This window comes from Camponotus vicinus, unplaced genomic scaffold (genome assembly GCF_025532165.1).
Source record: "Camponotus vicinus isolate PSW18456_S1 unplaced genomic scaffold, iyCamVici1.0 SCAF_7, whole genome shotgun sequence".
Classification (NCBI taxonomy): Eukaryota; Metazoa; Arthropoda; class Insecta; order Hymenoptera; family Formicidae; genus Camponotus; species Camponotus vicinus.
In genome coordinates, this window is record NW_028141979.1 from 3,618,584 (window position 1) to 3,632,250 (window position 13,667).

A 13,667-nucleotide genomic window follows, 5' to 3' on the forward strand; every position below is an offset into this window, starting at 1 on the left:
GACATAAGAATAATCTGTATTGATTGAAAAAGGTGCAATTCGTATTACTTGAAATATGCGACAAAAAACATTGTCGATGGTAGTGTGATTTAGGATCATCGTTTAAATCTATATAATTTCAAAAAGTTTGCTTTAAATTTAAATTAGATTATATATTTAACGCAAAGTACACATGTATGTCTCTGTCTGTATCATTAAAATTTTAATCATTAATTTAAGACAATATTAAAAGAACAATAAAACAATGTGTAACATAATGTATCCAACAGTGATCTTTGGAAGAAATAACAAACTAAGAAGACTTGTATCTCTGATAACAACATATATTATGATTCTCTCAAAATATAAATATTTTTATTTCTATTCTGAAAAATGTGCCAATTCAGAACAACAAAGTTTTTCGATTATTATATAAAGAAACAAATATAAATACTTAACATAACCTTTTGATAATAATTTTTGTGTGTGTTATCAAAGAAGAATAATATTATACTCCAATCTTGCAAGTTTCATAAATTGATTTCATTAAATTTAAAATGGCATAAATTCAACAATAATAAAATATATGGCGAATATTTTGCGAGAATTTGGAAGTAAGAAATTTTCCAAACTTATTAAAAAGTGAAATAATTTGTTATTTCTCAACAGTTCTTATAAGATTGGCAATTCTATATAATAACGATAAATTCAATACTATAATACTTTAATAATAAGATTTTTATTTTTTTATTTCAAGCGTTTATATATATATATATTATATGTGTTCTAAAAAGGTATGTCAAAAATTTAAGGAGATATTCCTCACACTTGAAGTATGAAAAAATGTTATATGGACATAGGTGCGGAAATGCTTATTTCAGGAGTTATGTTGAAAATACTGTTAGCTGTATTACTTACACAAGGAAAAATTTAGGATTTAGGAATTAGGTTCTCTCTCTCATATATCGTTCGTTATCGAGTGCGCACGTGATAAATCACATTAGTTTTTGTAATAAGCTAAATCTGTCTGCATCTTATTAATTGAAAAAATATATACATACAGTCTAATTACCTAGATAATTTCCTTTAATCTGACTGCCGACTCAACAAATATATATAATAGAAAATACAGAATATATTTATCTAATATATTTAAAGAAACAATTCCGAAATTAATTTTCTCTCCCACATGTTTTTCCAAAAATTTGTCTTTACAAATAAAAACTTTAAATATGAAAACGGTCACAAACGGAATATAAAGATTAAACAAAAGTATATATAAATACGTACGTATTGACTTCTATCGATGAAAAGATTTTCTTATGTTATGTATAATCAAAATGGTGTTTACATGACACTACGTATCTTACATATTTAGGGTATAAACTAAGCGACAGCGCTGTCAGTTTATAATAGTCTCTTGAAGCGGTAAGATCGCGATTGAACGTTTATTTGATATTAAACCTGTAGCTGCCTCATAAAATAGGGTAAGACATTAAATAAATTGAATAAAATATTTAGCTTATATATCTCTTTCTTTGAATGTATGCATATAGAAATGTGTGAAATAACAAGCAACTATTTTATTTCTTAAAAAAGATTTTTCTTCAATTTTCAAATGAATATAGTTCTTTGTTGAAAGTATTATTTTCATATATCGCGGATAATATGAAGACATTTAGACACGTATTGTAATAGTATCATTTAATCATTTTAATATATAGAAAATCTATAAGCTTTATCTGACGATATAAAATTATTGTGTTCGAAATTTTATACTATAGCTATAAAATTATCTTAAAGACGTTTAATATTACTTGTGATTTGTTTATAAAACACTTTTTTTATAATGAAGTCGATGTTCTCTAATGTTACATACACAGAAAATGTTAAGTTAGAAATATAACGAACGCAAATGAAGAATGAGCAATAGACATTAATATGTAGTTCCAAAAATGTGTTCCAAAATATACTATAACATGTACTAATATAAAACTAATATAATGTTCGTTTAGCATTTTTTTACATTTAATTTGAATTGTTGTATCAACAAAGTTTCAAATAAATTTGATTTCGGCACATATTTATTGTGTATCGTTCGTTTTTCATATATTTCTCACTCTAAACTAAGTTTAAGAAGGACGTATAAACTTCGAAGATAGCATGTTAGTAAACATACATATCACATATAAAATCCAGTTGTTGGAAATATCCCTTCATCTTTCATACATTTTTAATTTTTCTATATCTCTAAATTTAACATACATATTTAAAGAAATGATTAAGATTTTTAAAATTTGTGTACGTAGAGAATACATAATATGTAAGACACAAAAACATATAACTATACTAGAAGAAATATTGAAGATAATCGAACTTAAGAGAAATAAAAATTATATTTATTATGTTGGAATTACCTAAATTACGTCCTTCATGTGTGTGTCTTCTTATATACAAATTCAAGGAAAATATTTTATATGTCGTTTATAAAAATGAGAGTTGTACATTTAAATTTTATTTATGTGATAAAATTGTGATGTTATATATTTATTAATAATATATAATAATTTTATCATTATTGTAATTAATCCTATTTTACTTAAGCATTGCTAAGCATTAGTATAAATTATCTTGCATGTTTTTTCACACAAAAGTAAAAAAATCGAAGCCAATTCGCATAAAATTTGTAAATATCTTGTTTCTAATAAAGAAACGTTTTTATAGATATCCGAAAGAAATTTAACATGAGATTCATAAAGCTATTCTTAAGTGGTAGTTTAGTATACATTGCCGCAATGGCAATAGCAAATCCTACTAATGATAAAAACTCGAATGTCCCGTGGCGCAATGTATTGAACTACAATTTGTCAGACACTATATTGCCATTACATTATTTAATACAAGTTGCATTTCGCACTGATCTGCCTTATCTTCTCATTAATTATGACATCACTATTCATATTAAGTATGCAACACGACACATAAAGTTTTATTTACCGAATTCGTGGACTGTATCAGCAGTGGACTTAAGACAAATATGTACTAATATGCTCCATAAAATTAAATTACCAATATATACATATTATGGAAGAAATAAGATCATGTTCGACTTTGACAATGTTTTGTTACCTGATATATATCTTTTGAAAATGACTTTGGTTAATTATAAGTATACAAAAAATAATTTTACAACAAACTCTTCTGGAATTTCGTTTATAAAGGCAGGAGAAGATATACAGTGAGTAGAAGTATATTAAAATATGAAAACAAAACTCTTAAATACTTTGTACATTGTATGCTTAATATGCAATTATCTAAAAGTAATAATTATTTTGGGCATAATGTTAAATACAATAGGTTAATGGCAGATATTCAAACAAAAAAGCAGCAAATATTTCCATATTGGAACAACCCAAAATTGAGAATTAGATTTGATATTTCCATAAGCCATCATCGACAACACACAGTTTTGTCAAATATGCCGATAAAAGTATCTAAATCGGAGCCCTATAATATAACGTGGACATATTTTCACACGACTCCTTTGATGTCCATAGATAGTATAGCATTAGTAGTAACTGGTTATCATCGGATCAGTAATGTGACTAACAATAAAACTGTTAGCATGTTGTACAGACCGCAATTGAAATCGCAAATGGAATTTTCGCTGTATATTATGGAAAATATTACTAGATACTTACAAAATAATTCGACGATTGTTTGTGAAAAGGACTCGTTTGAAAAGAAAGTGGATCATGTAGCAATCTTGGATTTAGAAGTTGAAGTCAAACAGACATTGGGATTTGTTTTTTACAGGTAATATGTATATATAATTAAAGATATATGTATATATATATATATATATATATATATATATATATATATATTAAAATTTACTGAAGTAAAATTATATTAGTATTCAAAATTTTTCATATATTAATCATGCATAATGATTTTTAGAGAAGCAGATATCGTTTACGATATGAAAAATGATGAAAAATTAGATCCTATCCCATGCAAAATGAAAATTGCGCACATTATAGCACGTGGGATGGCACCAAAATGTATTAGCAATCTGTTGGGTCCATCTTGGTTTGATCAATGGTTAAACGAGGGCTATAAAATATATTTCGAAACATTTATCATCGAAAAGGTTATTTTATCACTAACGCTATTTGAATACGCAGTCAAAACAATTAACAGTTTAGCATTGTACACAACTGCTAAATATTTCTACAAATTTTCTTAGATATAAAAAATAATGATAATCCAAATCTTTTAAATTTCTATAAATCTGATAAAAGGAAATTATAAGAAATAAATATATATTTTTATATATGAAAATTATTACGAAAAGATTTACACACATACAAATTTTATTTTTAACATTTTTTAGCAATTAATTAACATACTATGATGCTAGTTTTTATATGTACTAAAAGCTTTTTCTCTCTGATTAATTATAGTTATGATTATATTGAATTGATTTTAGGCTCTGCCAAATTTCCGGATGATGGATTTGTTTGTAGTTCAAGTTCAACATGAATTACTCGATCTAAACACTTATATCGTTATAAATTCTGCTACAGAACATAATAGCTATCCTGAAAATTATTACTCCTCTCTTTCCCACAACAAAGGTATGCATAAGTAAATGATTAAATAATTATAAATTTCTGAATGTTAATTTCACAAGAAGTGGGAAATCATTTATATAAACAAATTTATTTGTCAAAATTTCTATATTTTTATTCTTATTACATTTTATTATAATCTTTGCGGTAACAATATCAAAAAGGATATAATATCTAACTTTTTGAAACCAAATTTCTTTTTGTATATTTTTTTATATAATTTTCTAATGTTTATTTTTTTTAATTAAAGCAATACATTGACTTAAAAAAATCGCCTAAATCAGGAAGCATAAAACTTATTAATTATAAAAGTCTAATTTATTATATTTACATATATATTCTTAATCATTCATTATTTATCTATTATTATAATTTATTTTTTTAGAATATATTAAACACTTTTTTAGTTTATTTAGATTTAACTACACAAGCATTTTGTTAATTAGTTTAAATTAAAAGAATATTTATTAATTTAAACACAATGCGATAAAAGCATTTTAAATATGTATATTAAATCACTTTTTTTATTTCAATTATCGTAGGTTCCATTATATGGCGCATGTTAGAATTAACATTGTCGCATGATATATTTGCAAAAGGTCTATATATATATTTCAATAATCGGTGAGTATAATGTAATGTAATAATATATATATATATATATATATATATATATATATATATATATATGTATATATCATAAAGAATAGAAAATTTTTTAATATATAAGAATTTTGTGCAATATATTTCCTGTGTTATTATTTAAAAGTCATAGATGTTTAGAAAGACTCAGACTTATATTATTATTTTATATTTATCAATTTTTACTCCCGACTGCTGCCAACCTATGGTTGGCAAAAGACAGAGGGAGTATGCGTTTTTGTCGACTGAATTTCAACTCGAATTTTTCTTAATAAACATATGAGATAGAGATTCATAGTTTATAAATTACAAACAATTTAAATTGAATAATTTTTTGAGAATCAAGTTTCACAAATATATGTACAGTTTAAAGCTTTAACCTTTGTAATGTGATAATTAAATTCATTATTTATTAATTATGAAAATTTATTCGTTAATCGTTAATAAATATATAAACTATTTATTATATGTTACATATTATATTTCTTTATATATTAAATTACAATATACATAATTATATTAACGTTTAAAAGTTAATACTTGTATGAAAGTTGCATTATAAATTAAAATAAAATATGATAATGAATTATATAAATTGTGATTTTCTCTTTTATGATATTGATCAATTACATATAGAGTTAGCATTGCCATGTTAAATCTTATAGATTCAGTGAGCCTGAAGCAACAACTTCCAGTCATTTATGGAACGCTATGCAATCTGTAATGAACGCATTAAATTACAAATTAGAGTTTAATATAAAAAGTATAATAGATTCATGGGCTACGCAGAGTTGTTTTTCCGTATTAGAGGTGATGCGAAATTATTCTAGCAATGCTGTAACTATATCTATACGATTTCTCAACAAATTGGATGAGAAACAATATTATATACCTGTTACTTATACCACGGAGTCAGAACACAATTTTACTATAACTTGGACAAATATTACTTGGCTAACACCATGGCATCCTCAAGAAATTAAATTCTCTTTTGGAAAAGATCAGTGGATTATATTCAATTTACAACAAGCTGGTAAATATTGAATGATAAACTTATATTGTCTATATATATTATATATTATATAACGTAGACATTATGTTTGTAGACAATATTAATTTGAGTTTATACAAAATTCTTTAAATATACGAGTTTCTAAATTTACTCAGTTATCATATATCATATATGATATGAATAAAATACGAGTATAAATCAAAATAATAAAAAATGTATTAAAGCTTATATATACATATATAAAATATAAGATTCTCTCTTTCTTTGTTTCTACAAAAATATACTATGTTAATATTGAAATTTCATCAAATGCAATATAATCGATGTATTTTTATGTCTTACTATGATGCGCAATTCTGATACCGTTATTATATTAAATATTAAATAAAAGAAAGAAAATATTTCGAAATATATTTAATCAACATAAAGCAATTATAAGATTCTAATAACCGACAAAAATTTGTTGTGTAACAGGATACTATCGCGTCTATTATGATACCGAGAATTGGCAAAGAATTGAGCGATATTTGAATTCTGAAAAATATGTGTATATACATGTTGTCAATCGAGCACAAATCATCGATGATGCATTCCATTTTGCGATAGAGAAGAAACTTAATTTCTCAGTATTTTGGGAAATTGCGAAATATTTGTCAAAGGAAAGCGATTTCGTAGCATGGTATCCTATGATCAGGGTTTTTGAATTTATGTCGAATATTTTCGTATTCTCGCACTCTTACCCTCAATTCCAGGTAAACATAATAAATTTTATCAAGAAATTCTCTATTAAGCTAATTAACTATAATTTAATACAACGATTTCATATGAGAACAGTGAAATAATTGAAAAATAAATATGTGTGAACAATAGATATGCAGTAACTTTATAAAAATACTAAATATATGTTTGAAAATATATTAAATAATTAAAAAAAAAAAAGAAGCAATATTTAATTATATATTTTTACTTAACTTTATTTATGTACCAAATGTTGGAAATTTATTTGAAATAGTTCATATGTTTTCCTTTTTAAATAGTCATATTTTATAAATTTTAAACACTTTATATTGCTATTTTCCTAAAATACTAAGGCTTTAGAATTTATATTATATTCAATGTTGTGTGTGTGTGTGTGTGTGTATGTGTGCGCGCGCGCGTGTATCTGTGTGTGTGTGTGTGTGTGTGTGTGTGTGTGTGTGTGTGTGTGTGTGTGTGTGTGTGTGTGTGTGTGTGTGTGTGTGTGTGTGTGTGTGTGTGTATATATATATATATATATATAGGGTGTCTCAGATCACCCGTACACCCCTTTTAAAGTGAAAATAAATGGCTTTTATCAAAAATCCGAACAATTTTTAAGTAAATCGGGTACGCTCTATCAAATGGTGATATTTTCAACTTTTTATTCCGACCGGAAATACGCCATCCGGATTAAAAGTTGAATTCTTTTAAGGGAACATGGTACTTGTTATTACAGATTCGAATTGTACATAAAAAAATAAGAAACTTTTGTATCAGACGTTTTTTCTAAAAGTGTCTCTGTCAATCTTAAAATTGACCTTGAAAATAAGTGCGATGAAAAAATTTTAAGATTGACAGAGGCACTTTTAGAAAAAACGTTTGATACAAAAATTTCTTAATTTTTCACGTACAATCGAATCTGTAATAAAAAGTACCATGTGTCCCTAAAAAAATTCAACTTCCGATCCGGATGGCATATTTCCGGTCGGAATTAAAAGTTGCAAATATCATCATTTGATAGAGCGTACCCAATTTACTTAAAAATTGTTCGCGATTTTACAGTCTGTAAAGTAAGAGCGTGTACGGCATAAATGGCAGTTGGCTTCAAATATCGTCCTAGTTTTTTTGTGAGCCGATAGATGGAATCTTTGTCGTGAATGCTTTGTCACAAAAGATTCAATTGGCGTCGAATTCTTATCTGAGAAACACGTTAACCGCCATGAGTGCCGCATACGCATCGCGCTACGAGGCTGTGTTCCTTTGTTCCCACCCGAAAGGACCAAAAATGTCATATGTAGCGGCTGCTAAATACATGGGAAAGTCAAAATCGTTCGTCGCTAAGTGGGTTCAGCAATATAAGAGGACCAAAAATGTTGATGACTTGCCAGAATGTGGCTCGATAGGCAAAGTGACGCCGAACATGGAAAAAAAAATTGTGAATTTGTTTAAGCGGAACCCGACCTTAACGTTGCGACAAGGAGCAGCAAAATTAAAACAGAAAGGTATAGAAATATCACATACAACTATTCGAACCCATCTCCTTGCGCATAACATCAAATATCGAAGCACAATGAAGAAACCACTGTTAGGCGAAAAACATGTGACGAAAAGACTCGCTTGGGCAAAGGAGAATTTGGACCGAGATTGGAGCAACGTGATCTTTACGGACGAAGCTTCTGTTTGGGGATATATTACCATCCGACGTTCCTGGTCAACCTTGACCAATAGATTAATACAACGGACCGTTAAACACCCTGTAAAAGTTCATCTTTGGGGCTGCTTTTCAAAACAGGGTTTTGGAGCATTACATCTGTTTACATACAATTTAAATGCTCCGAAAATGCTTAAAATTTATGAGAAGTGTTTGTTGCCGACTGCTGAACGATGCTTCATAAAAAAAAACGAGGACTGGATCTTACAGGAAGACAACGACCCAAAACACCGGAGCAAACTTTGCACCGAGTGGAAAGAGCAGTCTGGCATCGTTACACTTGATTGGCCATCGCAATCGCCAGATGCAAATACCATTGAAAATGTGTGGGCATATCTCAAGCATAAGCTTCGAGGAAAAAGAGTGTGCACTTTGAAGCAGCTGACACGACAAATTCGTCTCATTTGGAGGTCTTTACCGAACGAATACGCAGTCAACTTAGTGGAAAGTATGCCTCGGAGATGCCAGGCAATTATCAATGCCGGTGGTGACTGGACTCATTATTAATGGTATAGCATTTTTCTTCTCATGGAGTACAACAAATCCATGTACTTAAAAATCATTAAAAATAAATTTTTCTACACATTAACCCGTACACGCTCTTACTTTACAGACTGTACATAAAAGCCATTTATTTTCATTTTAAAAGGGTTGTACGGGTGATCTGGGACACCCTGTATAATAATTTATTTATATTCAATTTTAGAGTATTACAAAATACAGTAACAATTATCTACTTGATATTAATTTTTTGCGCAATCAAATTTTTACAGCGAGTATTGAAAATTTGCCAACATTTTACAGAAATTGACTTATAATTTTAAGATAACTTTGTTACATTGTATAGCTCATAATAATCCATTTGAAAATACTTGTTTTATAAAAATTAAGATATTTTACAGAAATGTTGAAATTTAAAATCGATATTTGATATGCAATAGATTTAAGAAAATAATTGATCATATAGCCAATTCCTCGATATATGAGAGTCTAGTCATCGATATATGATATATCAGTCCAGATAATACTAATGCTATCTAAAATTGATTTCATTAATAGATTTCAGTAATAATTAATAGATTTCAGATGCAGATAATACGATCTATTGCATATAATTACATTGAAATCGTCTGTTTTTAAAGTGAATCGAATCTATCATTTATATGTATACCTATATACAAAAGAAAATGCAAAAGTCTTTATTTCTTAAACTTTTATTTTTCTGACTTATACCACTTGACATTTGAACGAGTGATATACAGGGTGTATCTGAAATGATGCACTAAACTTTAGGAGCGTATTCTAGAGGTCAAAATAAGAATTTTTTTTCTTATGAACATGGGTCCGCAAACGAATCCCCCTCCGAGTTAAAATTCGAAAATGTGTGAAATTGACCAAACATCCGCAACGCAAATTTATTTATCTCTCAAGAGAGGGTGATAGGTAACGTCAAAACCTTTTTTTTCTGAAATACAGCCAATTTTTAATTTTTTCCCCAAACTTTAGGGGCCTCTAGCTCGGAGGGGGGTTCATTTGTGGACCCATGTTCATAGGAAAAAATAGTCTTATTTTGACCTCTAGAATACGCTCCTAAAGTTTAGTGCATCATTTCAGATACACCCTGTATAGACTGAAATATACGTATTAAGAATGTAAATACATTTGGATATACGCATACAATTATTCAAATAAGAGATCGGCTAATTTGATTAATACAATAGTTGAATATAATATAATAATAATTGATGCTATATCGTTATGAATTTTTAAAATAATATTCTAGTAGAAATTTGTTCTTGTTTTGCACAAATATATATATATATATAAATCTATTAATATATATAATATCTTTAAATGTGAAAGGATTAAATAAAAAGATATATTATATTTTTTATTCCAATACTAGAAAGTGGTAAAACAGATGGAATTTTTAACGTTGTGGAATCCGCTTGAAGAACATAATGATCGTATTGAATATTTAAAGCAAGAAGTTGCAAAGTGGAGATGTATTACGGATGATAATTCATGTAAAACAATGGCCTCTGAGCTACTGCGTCAGCATCTGATAAATCCTGTCGAAAACAAGTAATTCTTTTTATATAATACTTGATTTTTTATATTATGTATATGTTGAGAAATTAGTTATAAAATTAAAAATTATTATTTATTAAAATACTAAAGAAACTAATAACACAATTTCGTTAGAAGATTTACTCTTTTTCTGGACTGTCTTTTGTAGATTGTCGCCTGGATGGAAGAGGTGGGCATACTGTAATGGTTTGAAAATCGCAAATATATGGAGTCTAATTATTAGTTATATAAAAACAATTATATCCTATGATCCTACAATTTTAGAATGTCTAGCTTATGTTGAAGATCCTAAAATAGTAATGCCTTATTTGCAGACAAACATTAATTTTGTTGCAATTTCTATCAATGAACCAAAAGTACCAATTCTCACAATTACTTCTCTTTCCGTTTTTACTCTTGCGAAAAATACGTATATGCTTGAAGGCATATTAAATATTTTGATTAAAGAGATTGTACATAGGTAACGATATTATTTCATCAAAATACATAGATTCGAAAATTTATCCTTCTTATTAATTACAAATATTAATTAATTCTAAATGTATTGTTTTGTTCTGATAGCTCCCTGGCAGTCAGTGAGATTCCAGCATTAATTGTTATAATTAACAATGTGTATTCTAAGGGACAGTTGGACGAGGTAATTTTAATGAATAAAAGTTTCATATTTATTTGTTAAAATTTTATTATAAATTTATTTTTTCCAATACATGGTGTTTCGATGTTACGAATTCTTATGGTAGGTCGAGGGGTTAAAATTAAACATTTTTTGACAATAAATTTAGATTGGCAAATTCATAATTTCAACGCGACAGTCTAGAAATGATACTTCCACACAGTCATCTAGGACCATAATAGATCTTCGATAGAGTCAATAGAAACGGCTTTTGATTTCTGCCATTCATGCAACGATGAATTATAATAGTCATTTTGAGCAACTCTTGTAATTTTTTGAAATAAAACAAAACAATAATTAAAATAAAAATGTGAAAAAATTTCTCTTGCACTTTTCTCTTTGCTGCTCGACTAGTATGTAGGAAAAAAAACGATCCACAGATCGATTAGCTTACAGCTCGTGCAGAACTCTAATATATATATATGTACCTGTCACATAGTAGCATTCGATAGGTTGTCTTTATCAACAAGTCAACTTAGATTGAAAATATCATTTATTTGTTATCGCGTTGAAATTATGAATTTCCAAACATAAATTTATTATCAAAAAATGTCTAATTTTAGCCTCTCTATATCTACTATAGAGAAATTTATAATACCGAATGAAACAATTTGTACATGTTATATATTTTATATATAATTTTCGACATATCTTGTTCTAAAATTCTGTCAATAATAAAATTGTGTCTGTATGATAATGCGACATTTACAAAATCATTTATTGATGATCATTTATTGATAATTGTTAAAATACTCTCCTTTAGATAAGAAAATTCATTAGAAAAGAATTTCAAAAACCAATGATTTTCGATATTGAACGCAAGATACAAACACGCTGGTCAGAGATCGAAAAACAGATAGAATTTCTTCATTTTTTCATCGATTAAAAATCTAAAGATGTATAATACGTCGATCTACTTAGAAGTCGAAAATACAGCATGAATGTTTCAGATAAGATTTATAAATTGATATACATAATTAATCATTATTTTCACATAACTGTTAAAAATATTTTAATTGTATTTAACTATGTTCTAAGTAATTTATACATTATTTATTGGTTTTCTTTGTAATGCAGATTTAATATTTATATAGATAGTTAATTGTATTTTCGTAATCTTTATTATACATACATATGCATACTAAATGTAAAGTTATATTAATATAATATATTATTATATTGATATAAATATATATTAAGAAATAAGTACATATATATATATATTATTTATAATTTTCTGATTAGCATATCCTAATATATGTATGTATATTTACAATTTTTAAAATTACAATACATGTATATTTTACTTCTTTGTATTTTAAATGACACGCAAAATTATAAATATAATTATATCTCGAACCGTAAATTATAATTTTTTAAAGCGGTTTTTAATCAAAATGTATTTTTATATATCAAGTTAAAATAAAATTAGACTATCGAAATGTTGTTGTATAAGATAAAACCAAACTCGCATAAAATAATTGAATAATTTTGAAAAAAGTATATATCGAAAATTGTAAAAGAAAGGAGAAAAAGAAATACTTTAAAATTAGAAAAATGCACTCTACTTAATAATACCTATTCCATTTATTTTGATCAATTTTCTTCGTTTATATAGTGCATCGATTTTTTTGCAATTTAAAAAAAAAATTTTTTAAAGATAAACGATATCGTTTGTTTAATCATTTTTAAGTTTACTCATCATTTTTAATCGAGAAACAAACAATACAAATTTATGGTTATTTGTGTCTTCTGTGTCTTTTAAGTACGATATAGTTACATAACGCAGTAACATAGTCCCGGTAAATCTCCGACAAATGTCCTGCCAGGGGTCATACGATGATTCTCCCCTAAGAAAAATCTTGTCGCCGCGAATGTTCCTGCGCGGATTCGAAATGACGAATGCGAGTATTCGCACGGTCGCGCGCGGAACAAAGCGACCGGGGAAAACGTCGGAGAATTATTTGTGCGGCGAGCAATCGCGCAGAAATCAATCGAGACGGGAAGAGAGAGAGAGAGGGGGGAGGGAGGGAGGGGAGAGAGAGAGAGAGAGCGAGAGCGAGAGCGAGAGCGAGAGAGAGAGCGGGGGGAGGGAGAGGGGGAGGGAGAGGGGGAGAGAGAGAGGGAGAGAGAGAGAGAGAGAGAGAAAGAGAGAGAGAGAGAGAGAGAGAGAGAGAGAGAGAGAGA

General features: G+C 27.8%; 1 protein-coding gene across 1 annotated transcript; it reads left to right on the top strand.

The window, feature by feature from the left end:
* Positions 1-1,368: 1,368 nt before the first annotated feature.
* LOC145974707 (aminopeptidase N-like) lies at positions 1,369-12,946 on the top strand. Its single transcript, XM_083104716.1, has 12 exons — positions 1,369-1,466; positions 2,704-3,217; positions 3,337-3,795; positions 3,940-4,132; positions 4,472-4,619; positions 5,156-5,237; positions 5,921-6,288; positions 6,742-7,019; positions 10,623-10,801; positions 10,956-11,267; positions 11,369-11,444; positions 12,244-12,946. The coding sequence occupies exons 2-12, from the start codon at positions 2,724-2,726 to the stop codon at positions 12,364-12,366; spliced, it is 2,712 nt and encodes a 903-aa protein (XP_082960842.1). The 5' UTR covers positions 1,369-1,466; positions 2,704-2,723; the 3' UTR covers positions 12,367-12,946.
* Positions 12,947-13,667: the final 721 nt, after the last annotated feature.